Here is a 13,469-nt window from a genome sequence, read left to right as displayed (position 1 = left end):
CATTTGACATTTAGTGCACATTTTCAACCACACTCTGCTCTATACGCGATCTGTGACTTCCACTAAGTTATTTGTAATGATTCTTTTTTTTGCATTACATTTATCAGATCATTGTTCATTTCCAAGTAGGTTTTTTAAAACATACAATTCATTTGCTTTGGCGTGTTTGGTGTACAGCGAACAATGCAACAGGAAGATGGTGTCAAATAAGTACATTAGAGCACCATTAGCAAGTGAATAAAACTTGAAAATGTAATATATAACATTTAGCATATAGAATATGAACACTGGTGCAAAGTAAGGAAACATGAATGTGCGGACTGTAAAAGAGAGAGCTGGCGTGCATGGTAGCAGTGGCGGTACACAGGGTGGTGGTGGGGGGGTTTTAATCATTATCCCCCCCCCCCCAATCCCTCTGCAGCCTCCACTGTTTTTTTGCCCCCCCCCCCCCACCCCCCACCTCCTATATGGTTTGACGGTCACCGCCGCGTCACTCACACACCATAGACCCGCCTCCTGGCTGTGGTGCGCTCTCAGTAGTGTGTCTGTGTCCGCTTCAAACCCATATTCCACGGGGAGAGAGAAAGCGAGAGAGGGAGCAAGAGAGAGACTGTGAGTGTGAGTGTGTGTGTGTGTTGTGTGTGTGTCAGTGAGAGAGAGAGAGAGAGGGAGCTGGAGCTGGGAAGAAGAGCAACGGCAGAAAACGAGGAGAGAGAGACAAAAAAAAAAAAACGGGACAAGGACACAAATGGCACTCATGGCAGGGGTTTTGTTCACGGTCAGCTTTCTTGTTTCTGGGATCTCTACATTTGTTTCCTCGGCTAGGATTTATCCTCCAAATGAAGGTAAGGATGTTTTGGAGAGGAAAAAGGAACAGCAGCAGCAACAACAACTGCCGCGAGTGGACTTGTGCGACTTTCGCTCCGTGTGCGCGCGTTTGCGCAGCGGAGAATCTCACTTCTGCGTGGCCCCTGCGTGGTTGCGACTGTAGTGCGGATTAAGCTTGATTTTTTTTTTTTTTTTTTTTAAATGGAAACAGCGGTGTGTCACCTTTTTGGGGGTGCAGACAAAGTGGAATTGTGGCTGTCCCGGCACGAGGCACCGACTCGGGGTTTGGATCCGAAATACTGGAAACAGGGATATAAGTTGTTGTAATCAGGGCTCTGCGCGTTACTTTGAGAAGGTCACGCTGACAAAAATCATCAAAATCAGCTCCACAATTATCACTTTCATTAAAATGACCGCCCCACGTTGGCACGTTGAGTTTAGATTTTGGAAAATGATGGAACATAAAACCCCAAACTTATTTTTTACCGTATGGTGCACGCAACTGCATATACTGCAAATACAAATGTAATAATAGCGTCTTCTAGTTAATGGTCATCAAGTAATCTGTGTTTATTATGTGTCCAGTGAAAAAACCCCAAACCAAAACAAGTTTATAATGATCGTACGTGCGCCCCATACTCCGCACACACAGATCTTGGAGATGAGTTCCAGGACGCAGTTTGAAAATGCTCAACGCGCTGATTCACATCATTTAATATTCACTATAAATACAAATATCTTACATGTTCTAGTATATCATTACCTTTATACACCCTGATCCGAAGTGTGTCCGCTGCATAACTTGCGTTTTTCTGTTTCTGCAGAAGAAGCTGTTCGACACAAGTCCGCAAAATGATGCATCACGATCTCAGTGTTGAGTAAATATGAAATAATGTGCTGAACATTTAAAATAATCTTAACTGAGTGTTTATATAAAGAGTAAATCGACTAATTTATGCGCCGAATTCAAACTAAAGGATATATTTAGAGAATGTGGGTATACAAAATCACTACATCTCCATATGATTAAAGTAATATTGTACTATTTCGTGTTTAAAAAATATCTTACAAGGTAATTCCGTGTCCGTCGTTCAGAGCGCATTTTAATATTTTATTTTTATAAGTTTATGCACGCACCGCATCACCACGGCTTCTCTCTGTGGCTGATTCCGATCACATCCGACTCAGAGCTGCTGCTGTTGCTGCAGAGCAAATTGAAAAATCATTATTTAAACACACTCGGGAAATGAATTTGTCATCCATTGAAAAAAAAAGAAAAAAGAAAGAAAATAAATCATTATGTGCAAGAAAAATCAATCCATGTGACACCTGTAAAGCTCAGCGGAGGCTTAAACATAACATAACACGTACAAGTGTGTCATTTGCAAGCCCTTTATTCTCCTGGTGTACACACATTAATAATTTTCTGTGTTTTTATATCTGATGAATCACTTTACAAAAAAAAAAAAGTTAAACATTTACAATAAAATTATCCTTCTGCCTATAATAAATATGAAGTGCTTCATTAATGTTGTTTTGTTGTGTGTAGGATCTGCACACTCACTTCTACTGCTCTTGTTTTCCAGTCACGTTACTGGACTCCAGAGCTGTACAGGGGGAGCTGGGATGGGTCGCCAACCCAACAGAAGGAGGGGTAAGTCGGCTTCAGCAATGAAGTGTCCCCCGGTTAGGATGCATGATCCCTATTTGAGCCCAAAGTGGGGAGATGTTATCTTTTATTGGCAGAATAGATATACAAAGTCCTCTAATGGGATTTTTTGAGGGGTTCATGGTAATGTATTTGATTTATTGTGCGGCTGGCTGCACTGATGGGACGTCAGGCTCAGGCTGCAAAAATCATGACACTGACATATGGATGAATCAGAATTGGCTGTTTCTGTTTATACAGAAAGCTGTCCAGGGGCCCCATGGGGACCCCAGTGTTCACTCTGAGAACCACTGGGTCCATAAGTAGCCCCTCTTTCTCCTCGATCCCCTGGTCTCTCTAACCACTCAGATGCTCGGGTTGATACTGCAGCAGGCGTCGGGTTTCCTGAATAGACGGTGGATTGAATCGGTCTTTGTGGAGAAACTTTATATCCCTTTCCACCGTTGAGTCGTAGAGTGAGGAGGGGGAGACAGAGAGGAGAGCGACTTGGCAGCTGAGAGAGGCTCCTCTGGTATGGATGAATAAAGGGGGGAAAGTGCAGTGGGGTTCAGCTCCTGCCGCAGCACGGCTAGGTCGGCCTGTGCAGCAATGGGGAATCGGGTCGATGAAATGCGCAATCCCTCAAGTTAATCGTGCCTTTGAGTATGGTAAGGCCTCAGTGACCCTGATGTGCCATTAGCATTAGCTTTTTTGGGTATCGGCCATGCCTTACAAGGTCTGATATATTTTCAATTATGGGACAATTTTGTCACACATCGCTATAAACAGCACTCACAATGATTTGATATTCCATTGGGGTTGATCGCAAAATCGCAATACACCCAAGTGCAATATCCATACAGACAAAGACACTGAATTGTGTTGAAATACTGCAGTGCTGCAGGAACTCAGCAGCCAAAAAAGTCTTGTTCGCATGGGTCTTCTTTTTTGGCTTCAGTTTGCCGACTGAAGCCAAAAAACGTCTAATCTTTACAATTTTGATTTATTTTTTTTAATAAAAGAGACAGTTAAGTTAACAAAAATGATAGTCATACTGATTATGAATCATACCACAATCAAAATGTCTGTCGCTACAATAAGATATTGTGCAGCATTATCAGGATAATCATGGAGTATTTCACATGAATTGCTTGAAAAGACTTAGCGATTTATTTTGACGTGCCACAAGAGGGAGCCTTTTCTGTCTTTCTAGTCATTCCTGGACCTTAGACAAAAATGTAATCTTAAAATGCCCACAAAAAATCTAAATCCTGCGATGCAAAAAGGAAAGGGTACGTTTATCGCACTTAAAGTCAGTGGTCACCTTAATAAAAAAAAAGTCCACCTAGTCCAATATCTGGCCAGTCAACAGTAGGTGACTGTTATTCTCCTCACAGAAATGACACGGACACAAAGACAAACCTTTTAATATTTCATGAAGATTAGTGCAAATTAGCCACAATAATGCCGGCTAATGAAAATGAACCCAGGGGGAAGAGAAATTCTCCATGTGCACATGTTGCTCACATGCTTTTTCATAATAAACTCCACCAGCATTGAGCTCAGACCCTCCTCTCGGGCCATTTTATTGCAAAACAAGTGATTGACAGGGTCCTGGCAGCGCCGTCAAGCCCACATTCAGCCTCTCATTACCACCAATTGGCCTTATTCTTCCTCCTCCCTGCTATCAGGGGAAGGTGCAGCCTTATCTCAGCACTGCTTGATTTCCACAACAAAAGGGGGCTAAAGGAAGAGAGCAGAGTGGAATGGAACAGCAGGGAATGATAGACGTTTGCCTCAAATCGTACCGCTGCAGCTATGTTTAGCATTCACCCCACTCTTCTCCAGGGAAATAAAGCTGTAAGCCAGATTGTTTATGATAAGGTGTCACAGTGTAACCCATATCTTTAACTCACTTATTATTATCATTATTATGATTATTGGCATATTTTATACTGTTCTTGTTCAAGATGGTTGGCGTTACGGCAGCTAAAGGCCTGCCTGCTCTTGTTTACAGCAGAGTTCAGTAAAAGACTCCATTTAAGACACACTGTGAAAATCTTCAGGGGGGGAAGAACATGTCGCTTTGAACCTCTTAGTACACACTCGTATTTGCTCCACGGTGCTCTGTTGGGGAGAAGGGGAACTTTATCATAAGTAAAACAAACATGCCCTCCGGCAAAAATAAGCCAGGCCGCGCTGGGTAACGTAATCCATGTGACCCACGTCAGCGTCTCCCACTCTCACTCACTCCCTCTCGACAGCGGTGAGCGTTTGTGCTGTCTCGCAGTCCTCATCCTGTATGCAGACGTGAAGCAGGCACACATTAGATCATCAGCATTGATTCTCAGAGACCTTTACTCTTTGCAATTCCCTACTTTCATTCCTTCCACTTCATCTTCTCTCCTCTATGTGTGTGTGTGTGTGTGTGTTAAAAAGATATCACAACTTCCCAGTGAAATAATTGAACTGTCGTCATTACTGATGCATAGAGCTGATTATGAGTTGTCTTTCTCGCACACATTCGAGATGAAACATGAATATTAATAGCTACAATATATGCTCCTTTATTCGAGTCTAACATGTCTAATAGGTGCCATTGATAAAATATGCATTACGTTTAGCCGTCAATTAATTGCTCTGGTGAGACTCAAATATTGACTCATCATTCCTGAATGCTCTTCTGCACAGTATCGCTCATTCTTTGGCAGAGCCTTGCATTGTCTCATTCTGTAAGTGTTGTGTTAGTCTTATTAAAACTGATTTTTAAAATACTTAACATGTTAACATGTTAGTGTGGCTGAAAACTTACCAAATCAAATTTATCAGTCAAACAAACACCCAGCTGGTTGGGCGTTCAATTACCATATATACGATCGGCTAGACCCAAACTGGCTTGAGTGCTCTGCTCATGTTATGCAGTTCCTGCCCCCTGGCTTTGAACTAGTTAAAGAGGCCACTAAACAGAAGAAGACAACAGCGGGAAAAAAAACATGATGAAATTGAGAGCGGTGCATTTTTGGAATGACAAGGAAACAAGTTAAAGTCCCTGCCAGCTCAAATAATTTAATATTTCAGTTCATGAATGATACAAAGATTTGGAATGGTGCTCAACATGCTAGCCACCAGCTAAGGATATTTGGGTGTGTGACTTAATCAGTTAACTGGAATAGCCATGCTACTAACAAGCTGGAAAGGGCATATATCACCATCAAAACCTAGCTCAACTTAACTGCGTATGAAAACCTGGAAATACTCCAGAACAACAATTAGTTCTGATGTTTTTATGTGTTTCAGAGGTTCAAGAATATCCGCATAACATTGTTTTCTCTGTCTTTAACCAGTGGGAGGAGGTGAGCATTATGGATGAGAAGAACATTCCCATCCGGACGTACCAGGTGTGTAATGTCATGGAGCCAAACCAGAACAACTGGCTCCGCACTGATTGGATTCCCCGCGGCGGCGCTCAGCGCGTCTACATCGAGATCAAGTTCACCCTCCGAGACTGCAACAGCCTGCCAGGGGTCATGGGAACCTGCAAGGAAACCTTCAACCTTTACTACTATGAGTCCAACAATGACAAAGAGCGCTACATCCGCGAGAACCAGTTTGGAAAGATTGACACCATCGCCGCGGATGAGAGCTTCACCCAGGTGGACATTGGCGACCGCATCATGAAGCTGAACACGGAGGTGCGCGACGTTGGTGCTCTGACCAGGAAAGGTTTCTATTTAGCCTTCCAGGATGTCGGAGCGTGCATTGCGCTAGTGTCCGTCAGGGTCTTCTACAAGAAGTGTCCCTTAGCAGTGCGTAACTTGGCCCAGTTTCCTGACACCATCACTGGAGCAGATACCTCCTCGCTTGTGGAAGTGCGTGGCTCATGCGTGGATAATTCAGAGGAGAAGGAGGTTCCTAAGATGTACTGTGGGGCTGATGGAGAGTGGTTAGTCCCCATTGGGAACTGCCTTTGCAACCCTGGATATGAGGAGCGCAATGCAGAATGCCAAGGTAAGGAAGTCCTACTTGTCTCCTGTGTTTTTTGGGGCTGTTTTCAGCATCGCCACTATTTATAGAACACTCTTTCTTTTCTGACATTGCCTCTCTCCACTGCACCTCACCTCAGACATTTTATTGCTCCCCCCTCCCTCTGTCTCTCCCTTTTTATGCCTGTTTCACTCTCTTTGTCCTCTCCCCCTCAATCCTCCCTTGATTCACCTTCCTCTTTCTCTGTTGGATATTTCTTTCTCCTCGCGCTCCTGCCAGTGCCTGGTCGGGTGAGAGAAGCAATGATGATTGTAAATGGAGTAATTAGCGCACCCACTGGGAGGTGTTGTGCAGTGGGGTGCATCCCAGGGGAATTGGTGACACTGGAAGGGGAAAGTTGAGCTCCAACTGGTTTGCAGCAACGCTGCGTCTTTCACCCCCACCTGCTCTTTCTCTTTTTCCCAATGGAGCCTGAAGCTGGGGAAAAGAGATAGACAGCTCTATAGGACAGCAAATAGAGCGAAAGAGTTTATCATTCCAAGCAGGTATGAGAGGAGTGAAAATAGACAGCTGTGAGATGGTGTAGGAATAGTGTTATTTTGTAAGGGGGGGGATTGGCCCTTTGTGGGCGATTATTCCAGCCTCAGCTCACGGTGGCTATATACCGGGTTGTTTGATGAGATTTTAAGGTCAGTGTCCAGTTCCTCCTCATGGATTTTATAAATCAGAGAGCATCAGCATCCGATAAGCTAAGCCATTCTACTACCTTTCTTATTTAAAAATGAGGCTTTCAGATTTAAAATAAATTAGGAAATGGTATAATAATCTACATCGACACAAGCATTTCTTTTAACTCAATTTCAGAAGTAATCCGCATCTGTACTAATATTCCTAAAAACCTATATCATGTGAAAACCAACAGTGGTCCAAAGTAAGAACAAAGATTTATTTTGGTAGATAAGAACCAGTCAGGAAGTAAATGCCAAACCTGTGCCATCATTTCCAAAGAGTCTCTTCCAAAGAGTGCATTTCTGCATTCTTAAATGAAAATGGAATAGTATGGTTTAGCATGAGGCTTTGGGAGGTTGGTGAATGCAACATATATCTCAGAAATACCCATTATCAAACTCCTGCATAGGATCTAATGTTGATTGACTCTCCCCTAATTTGAACTCTTCTGATTGATGACTAACTAGATTTCAGTTTGTGGTATGCAGCATGGTGCTGTTGACGGCATCAGCTGCTGCTTTTTGGGTCACATGCAACTAAGGCATGGCACAGTTGTCCGCTGCCTGGATGAGTGGATGCTAATTTTTGCCCTGGATTGGTGCGCAAAAAAAAAAAAAAAAAAAGAAGCAGTGGGCAACAACACTAAAGGGGGCCAGGAGCTGGGCATGGGTGATTAACAGTGGGATGGTCCTGCTACACTTCCCCTAATTTACAAGGGAGCTTTTATCTTGGAGGACTAATTGCCTGACAAACAGGTCTGGTGATTTAGGATTGCTACTGGCATGAGTGTGGCAACGGGATCCTGCAGCCCCCCTTTATCAGCAGCAGCATGGTTAACATCTTACATAGTAGCAATTAAAATAACGGGAACATGTTTGTGCTTGCATCATCATGTCCCATTACTTTTATTTTTTTTTAATATACCTGCAGCCTCCCTCAATAATTGACATTATTCAGTCAATGTGTACCAACTGAGTTGAGCATCCCATTACACCCCACTGGCGACTTACAGTTTGGGGTGGGGGTAGAAACGGGTTGCGAGTGGGGTCACACATGGGTTTTAGGCTTGAAATCACTGCTCTGGATGTGGATGTAGATTAAGGCTGAACACATCACAAACATAATCATGACAGAAGATTTTACAATCACCTGATGTTGCTAATGAATTTGTTAAATGTAATGTCAAAAGACATAATGATTTTTGAGTTGAAACCAGTGAAACTTAATCTAAATTTGTAAAGCTATTTTACGGACAAGATACACCAAACTGACATTCATACTGAATATGTCAAAGTGTGTTCAACAATGCACAAACATTATTTTTTTTCAATATCACCATTACTTTTTTTGGGGGGAAAAAAGTTATTGAATTACTGCCCAGCTCTCTAAGGCAGATTATGTCTGATACTGAGCTGAAAAACTCACCTGGATCGTATTTAAAAAGAAACAAAAAAAAAAACACTGCTGTCAACTGACATCGTAGCAGTATGGCTGTGGCCTTAGGTGTGTGCACTTGTGAGTGTTTTTTTTTTTAAACTGTCATCTGAGCTGAAAGAATCCATGTTGTCCATCTTCCCTGTCTCTGAGCTCAGGCGGCTGTGGCCCGGTTTCTGTCCCCGGGGTTGGCTTCAAAGAAGCAGAGGGAAATGGAGGGATGATTGAAGGAGAACAGACGGTAGTTAGTTACAGACTTGAGCAGAATCTCCCCAGGACTGGTGATCTGTCATGCTGTTTACTATAACAACCTCCCATTTTAGCCCTGATCTCATGCTGTACATCATAACTTTAATTTGCCTGCGCCATTGAAATAGACTCTTCATCTCTCCTTTAATTCCACTTAAGATGAATAGCTGTTAGTCTGCAAAGAAGGCAATAAAGGAGCTGGAACCCTTGGCTTTATATGACTAATGCAGTCCCGCAGTGCCTGCCAGCCTCTGAGCTGGCAGTATTGTTTTTCAAGCCAATATATCCATTTAGTTCACATATCACTGCATCTGCTTTGCTTTGTTTAACTTTACAGTGCCAGCACATCCACTCGGTTCACTCTGAGCTCCGATTACAACATTTAATAAGTTAAACATTTCAATGCCAGTTGTTCACTCAGTAACATGCATTTGATTTAATGTTGTGTGGCAGCCAGAGGCGTCGGCGTGAGTCTGCTCCACTGACTCTAAGGTTAAAGACTGCTGGCCACGGTCAGTCTTCATGTGCACTGATGAGCTGGTTAATATTCCACACTGTGACAGGCTCTTTAGGCGAGGAGCTCCACTACTGTGTTACCACGCTGACCTAAGGTTTTACATGGGAGCTGAGTTTGGGGGGTAATTAGTGTAATAATAGTTAAGGTTTTTTGACAGGACAGAAAGTTTGGTTTCCATTCAGAAAAAAAAACATTATAGACATAATCATATTTGAGCCTAGTAGTGTGTGTGTGTCTGCTCACTTACTTGTGTGTCTGTGCTTGTCTCGTATACGTGTGAGGTTACGAGGGCACTTTGGTCCCTGTTTCCCAGCGTAGGATGAATGGGCTCTCCTCCGTCATTGTTTGGGGCCGCAGCAGAGCAGACTGGGGCTGGTGATATTTTTTTGGGGAACGATGGGGGGGGGGGGCATATGAGTTGTATTCTCCACTCCTGGCAGAGGTCAGGGGTCATCCCCTCCTGCATCCATCTTACCGCTGTGTCTGTCAGGGTCGTGGATCGAGGATTGATTAAGACATCAGGGTTTTGACAGCTGTGGCTGCAGAGTGTGTGTGTGTGTGTGTGTGTGCTCGAGGTGGGCCAAGGGTGGCTCTGGTGTTCATTCAGGGCCAAGGCAAGAGACTGGGGCACTGAGGGCCAAGAGGGCCCCCTGATCTAAGACGAGAGACTCTGTCTGTTTGCGTTTGGGATCCCTTTCCCTGTTAACCACCTCCCCCCGTGGACGCAGTGGGGAAGGGTGGAGGGTCAGGGTGTCGCCTCGCTTCTCATCTGGTGAGGGAGTTCCTACTGTTAGTGGGGTGTTGATTGGGGAGAGATTACTGAGAACCAAGTATGTCATTATGGGTAAATTATCCTAACGGTGTGATTTAGCTGATGTGAATAAACGTTGAGCAGTGGCAGCAGCTGGTGTGGGTTTGCAAAAAAGTTAATGCTTATGTTAAAGGACAGAACACCAATGCTGTTGTGTCTTTGGTCATAGATTCGCAGCTTCTAAAATCACAAGTGGTGGCAGGATGCTGGGGTGTTTTGAGTTCGGCGTGAAGTTGGAACAGGAGACCTTCGGAATGGCAAATTAATTGTGATGTCAACTTAAATGGTGTGTGTGTGTGTGTGTGTGTGTGTGTGTGTGTGTGTGTGTGTGTGTGTGTGTGTGTGTGTGTGTGTGTGTGTGTGTGTGCGTGTGTCTGTGTACTTGCATTATGCTCTTTAGGACCTTTTCTGGCAAAAACACTGAGCTTGTCAGGACCAGTTGTCCTCATGGGGACCCCAAAATTTAATTTAATGATGAATCTGAATGAAGATTTTAATTATTGTTATGTTGAGGTCAGAGATCAGTATTAACTGTTAGGCTGTTCTAATGAATGGGAGTCAAGAATAGCTGTGTGGATGTGTGTGTGTGTGTGTGTGTGTATGTAGGTCTCCAATGCTCTCTCTGCAGACAGTGTTAAATATGCACTTGGGAGTATCGTTCTAAATTCACCACATAATTCTATTTAGCCCACCGGTCCCCAGTGACTTTATGTACACAGACTCCATCCCTCACGCTCCTCCTCATCCCCGTTTGTGTCCTCCCTCTCTTCAACATATGTGCAAATGAAGTCTATTTGCATTGTCTTAGTCACCTCAGCTGCATCCTTTTCATATTATCTGTTCCTTTAACAGCTTCTTAAAGTCTATGGATAGTGATACAAAAAATATGACTTTTTTTTTTGCTTTGAGTAATTTTCACCCATTCACACTTCATCCTTCTCCCTTTCTTCACCCTCCATGTCTTTGCTCCAGCCGTTGTGGCGGTTAGTGTTTGTCAGCCTGTCTCTGGTGGCAGCCACAGGAAGTGGGCTGAATAATGAGATTACCTTCACCGTTGGGAGGGAGTCGGCTGTGAGTGGCGCGCGGAACGGCTTTATTTATTTTTTTTACCACAAACACACGTTGAAATGTGCGTGTACTCGCTAACATGTTTAAACAAATACATGTCGAGAGAGAGAGAGAGACAGATGCCTCACAGACACAGACATCCAGACACTTTGTTTGTTAGTTGTTAGTAATAGACTCATGTACGGTAGGGCTCGGCAAATGCAATATCATTCAATATCAATATATATCACAATTTAAGTCAAATCATCATGTGGATATGAAGCTGCTTCGAGTGACAACACTGTAAATACACTTGAAACTAAAATATATACTGTTTATGATATGTATTCCATGATCTTAAAATGCAATTATTAACTTTCATTTCAGATAAAACTCGTTTTTTTATTTAGCTTTTAATGTTAAATGAAGGATATTTATCAAACAAATGAAATTGCCTATAAATAAAAAAGTATTTTTTTATTCAATTTTTATTTTTAATGTATTTCACAAAAGTATTTAATATAATAGCTCCAAACCAGAAATCTAAGACCATATTTTGTCTCATGTCACGCTATATAGATATAATATCCATATCTTGTCCAGCCCTAATGTACAACACATGAGGTTTAGTGTGTATTCACTGAGCTGAGCGGAGCATGGTGCCGCAGAATAGAGGTGAATGTACTCATCACTCTCGCTGCCACCAGAGAGCCTCATTTTGTGCTGCTTAGAAGAGACGAGGAATCTATTACTGGCCAAGAGCAGGGAAAGATTAACAGATACAGACAGAAAGGACAAAATGTCTCATGAGCAATCTTCATCATATCCTCCCCTTCCTGCGGAAATAATTGCTTAAAGCACCCCCTCCTCTTTTTTTTAATATTCTGTTCTTGTTTAGCTCAACAAAAACTCCTCTCAGCACTTCCCCTGACTGGCTGGAGGCGGGAGGGGCGGAGGTGCTGCTGGTGGTGGTGGTGGTGGTGGTAATCCAGCCATCATTAGCTGAGGTGCTGAAATGCTTTTCCTGCTCGGGCTGTCGTCCTGCCTCGCTGTTTGTTCCCTTTTCACTTCCCGACACTCATCACCTCTCTGTATTTCTCCTTGCGGTGCCATAAGGGCAGGAAGCCACCAGTGATCGAGACCGTGACCCGGGCCAGTGCACGGCCACAGTGCCAGCTTTACACTGCTGTGTGCACAGCCATGAATATCCGTCTTTAAGTTCTTTAAGTCCCCAGAAATGTCCAATACGAAACCAGAAGATAGGAATACTTTTTTTTTTAATTTAGTTCTTATTTGTTCAAATTTGCCATTATGATATTAAAGGTATAGTTTGGACTTTTTAACATGGGATTATGAGGTGTTATGCTTCAGTGTTTTCACAGCGAGAAGACAGCATTAATTGCACTGGCTTTTTGGAGAGAGATGTACTGATTTATATTCCATTTTTGCAACACACATAATATACATAAGTACCTTGTTTAACTCCACTTAAAAAAAAAGCCTCTGTTTTTGTTGATGGACACTGTTGCTCTGTTCTTTAGCTACACAACTAGGAACACAAATGTGTGTGTGTCTCGAGCCACGACGACATGACATCCCGAAGAAAAAAGTTAACTGCAAAAACTTTCTAGCAATGCAATTGTATGTTTTATTTTCAGCCATATCATTGTTATATACCGTTTCTGCCTATGTGATCCATGCATTCTAAAATGTCAACTTTAAAAATAAAACAATTTTACATATTTATAATTCAACCCACATTTGTTAGACATCAATGATTAACATATTGCTGTTTTATATGGTGATTATTATATTATATTACATTATATTATATTATTATTGCCTACTAGTAATTATGTCAGACTCATTTTTTAGATACGGTAAGATTCAGATTCAGAATTTTGTTACAGTTTAACATATTTGTCAGCAATATGGGTCTGTGTTGATGTGCCGAGCTGCTTTCTTCTCTTTTTCTCTCCCTCATCTTTTTGAAAAGCATCCTCACTTTGATGCCCGTGATGGGAAAAGGGAGCGATTAAAGCAGTCAGCATGCAAATTAGCATGTCAAAAGGCCCTGAATCAATACCCAGCTCTCTACCAACACAATCCTACAGTCCTTTCACCCCCCACTCTCCCTTCTCCCTCCATCCAGCCCTGCTGTTCCCCCATTCCTGCGGCTGTTTCCCTTCTTCTCCCTCCATTTTCCCCCACTTTGCATGCTC

At 42.9% G+C, this 13,469-nt stretch overlaps 1 protein-coding gene across 1 annotated transcript in view; it reads left to right on the top strand.

Annotated features, from left to right (window-relative positions):
- Positions 1–748: 748 nt before the first annotated feature.
- Positions 749–13,469, top strand: part of epha4l (eph receptor A4, like) — a gene marked incomplete at both ends in the record, with an annotated part of 62,200 nt that continues 49,479 nt past the window's right edge. Inside the window, 3 exons of the mRNA XM_083886273.1 lie at positions 749–845; positions 2,415–2,482; positions 5,821–6,484. Coding sequence (XP_083742399.1) covers positions 749–845; positions 2,415–2,482; positions 5,821–6,484 — 829 coding nt within the window. The remainder of the gene's footprint in view (positions 846–2,414; positions 2,483–5,820; positions 6,485–13,469) is intronic.

Source organism: Microchirus variegatus, assembly GCF_963457635.1.
Source record: "Microchirus variegatus genome assembly, chromosome: 3".
Lineage (NCBI taxonomy): Eukaryota > Metazoa > Chordata > Actinopteri > Pleuronectiformes > Soleidae > Microchirus > Microchirus variegatus.
This window is presented reverse-complemented; position numbering and strand designations above follow the sequence as displayed.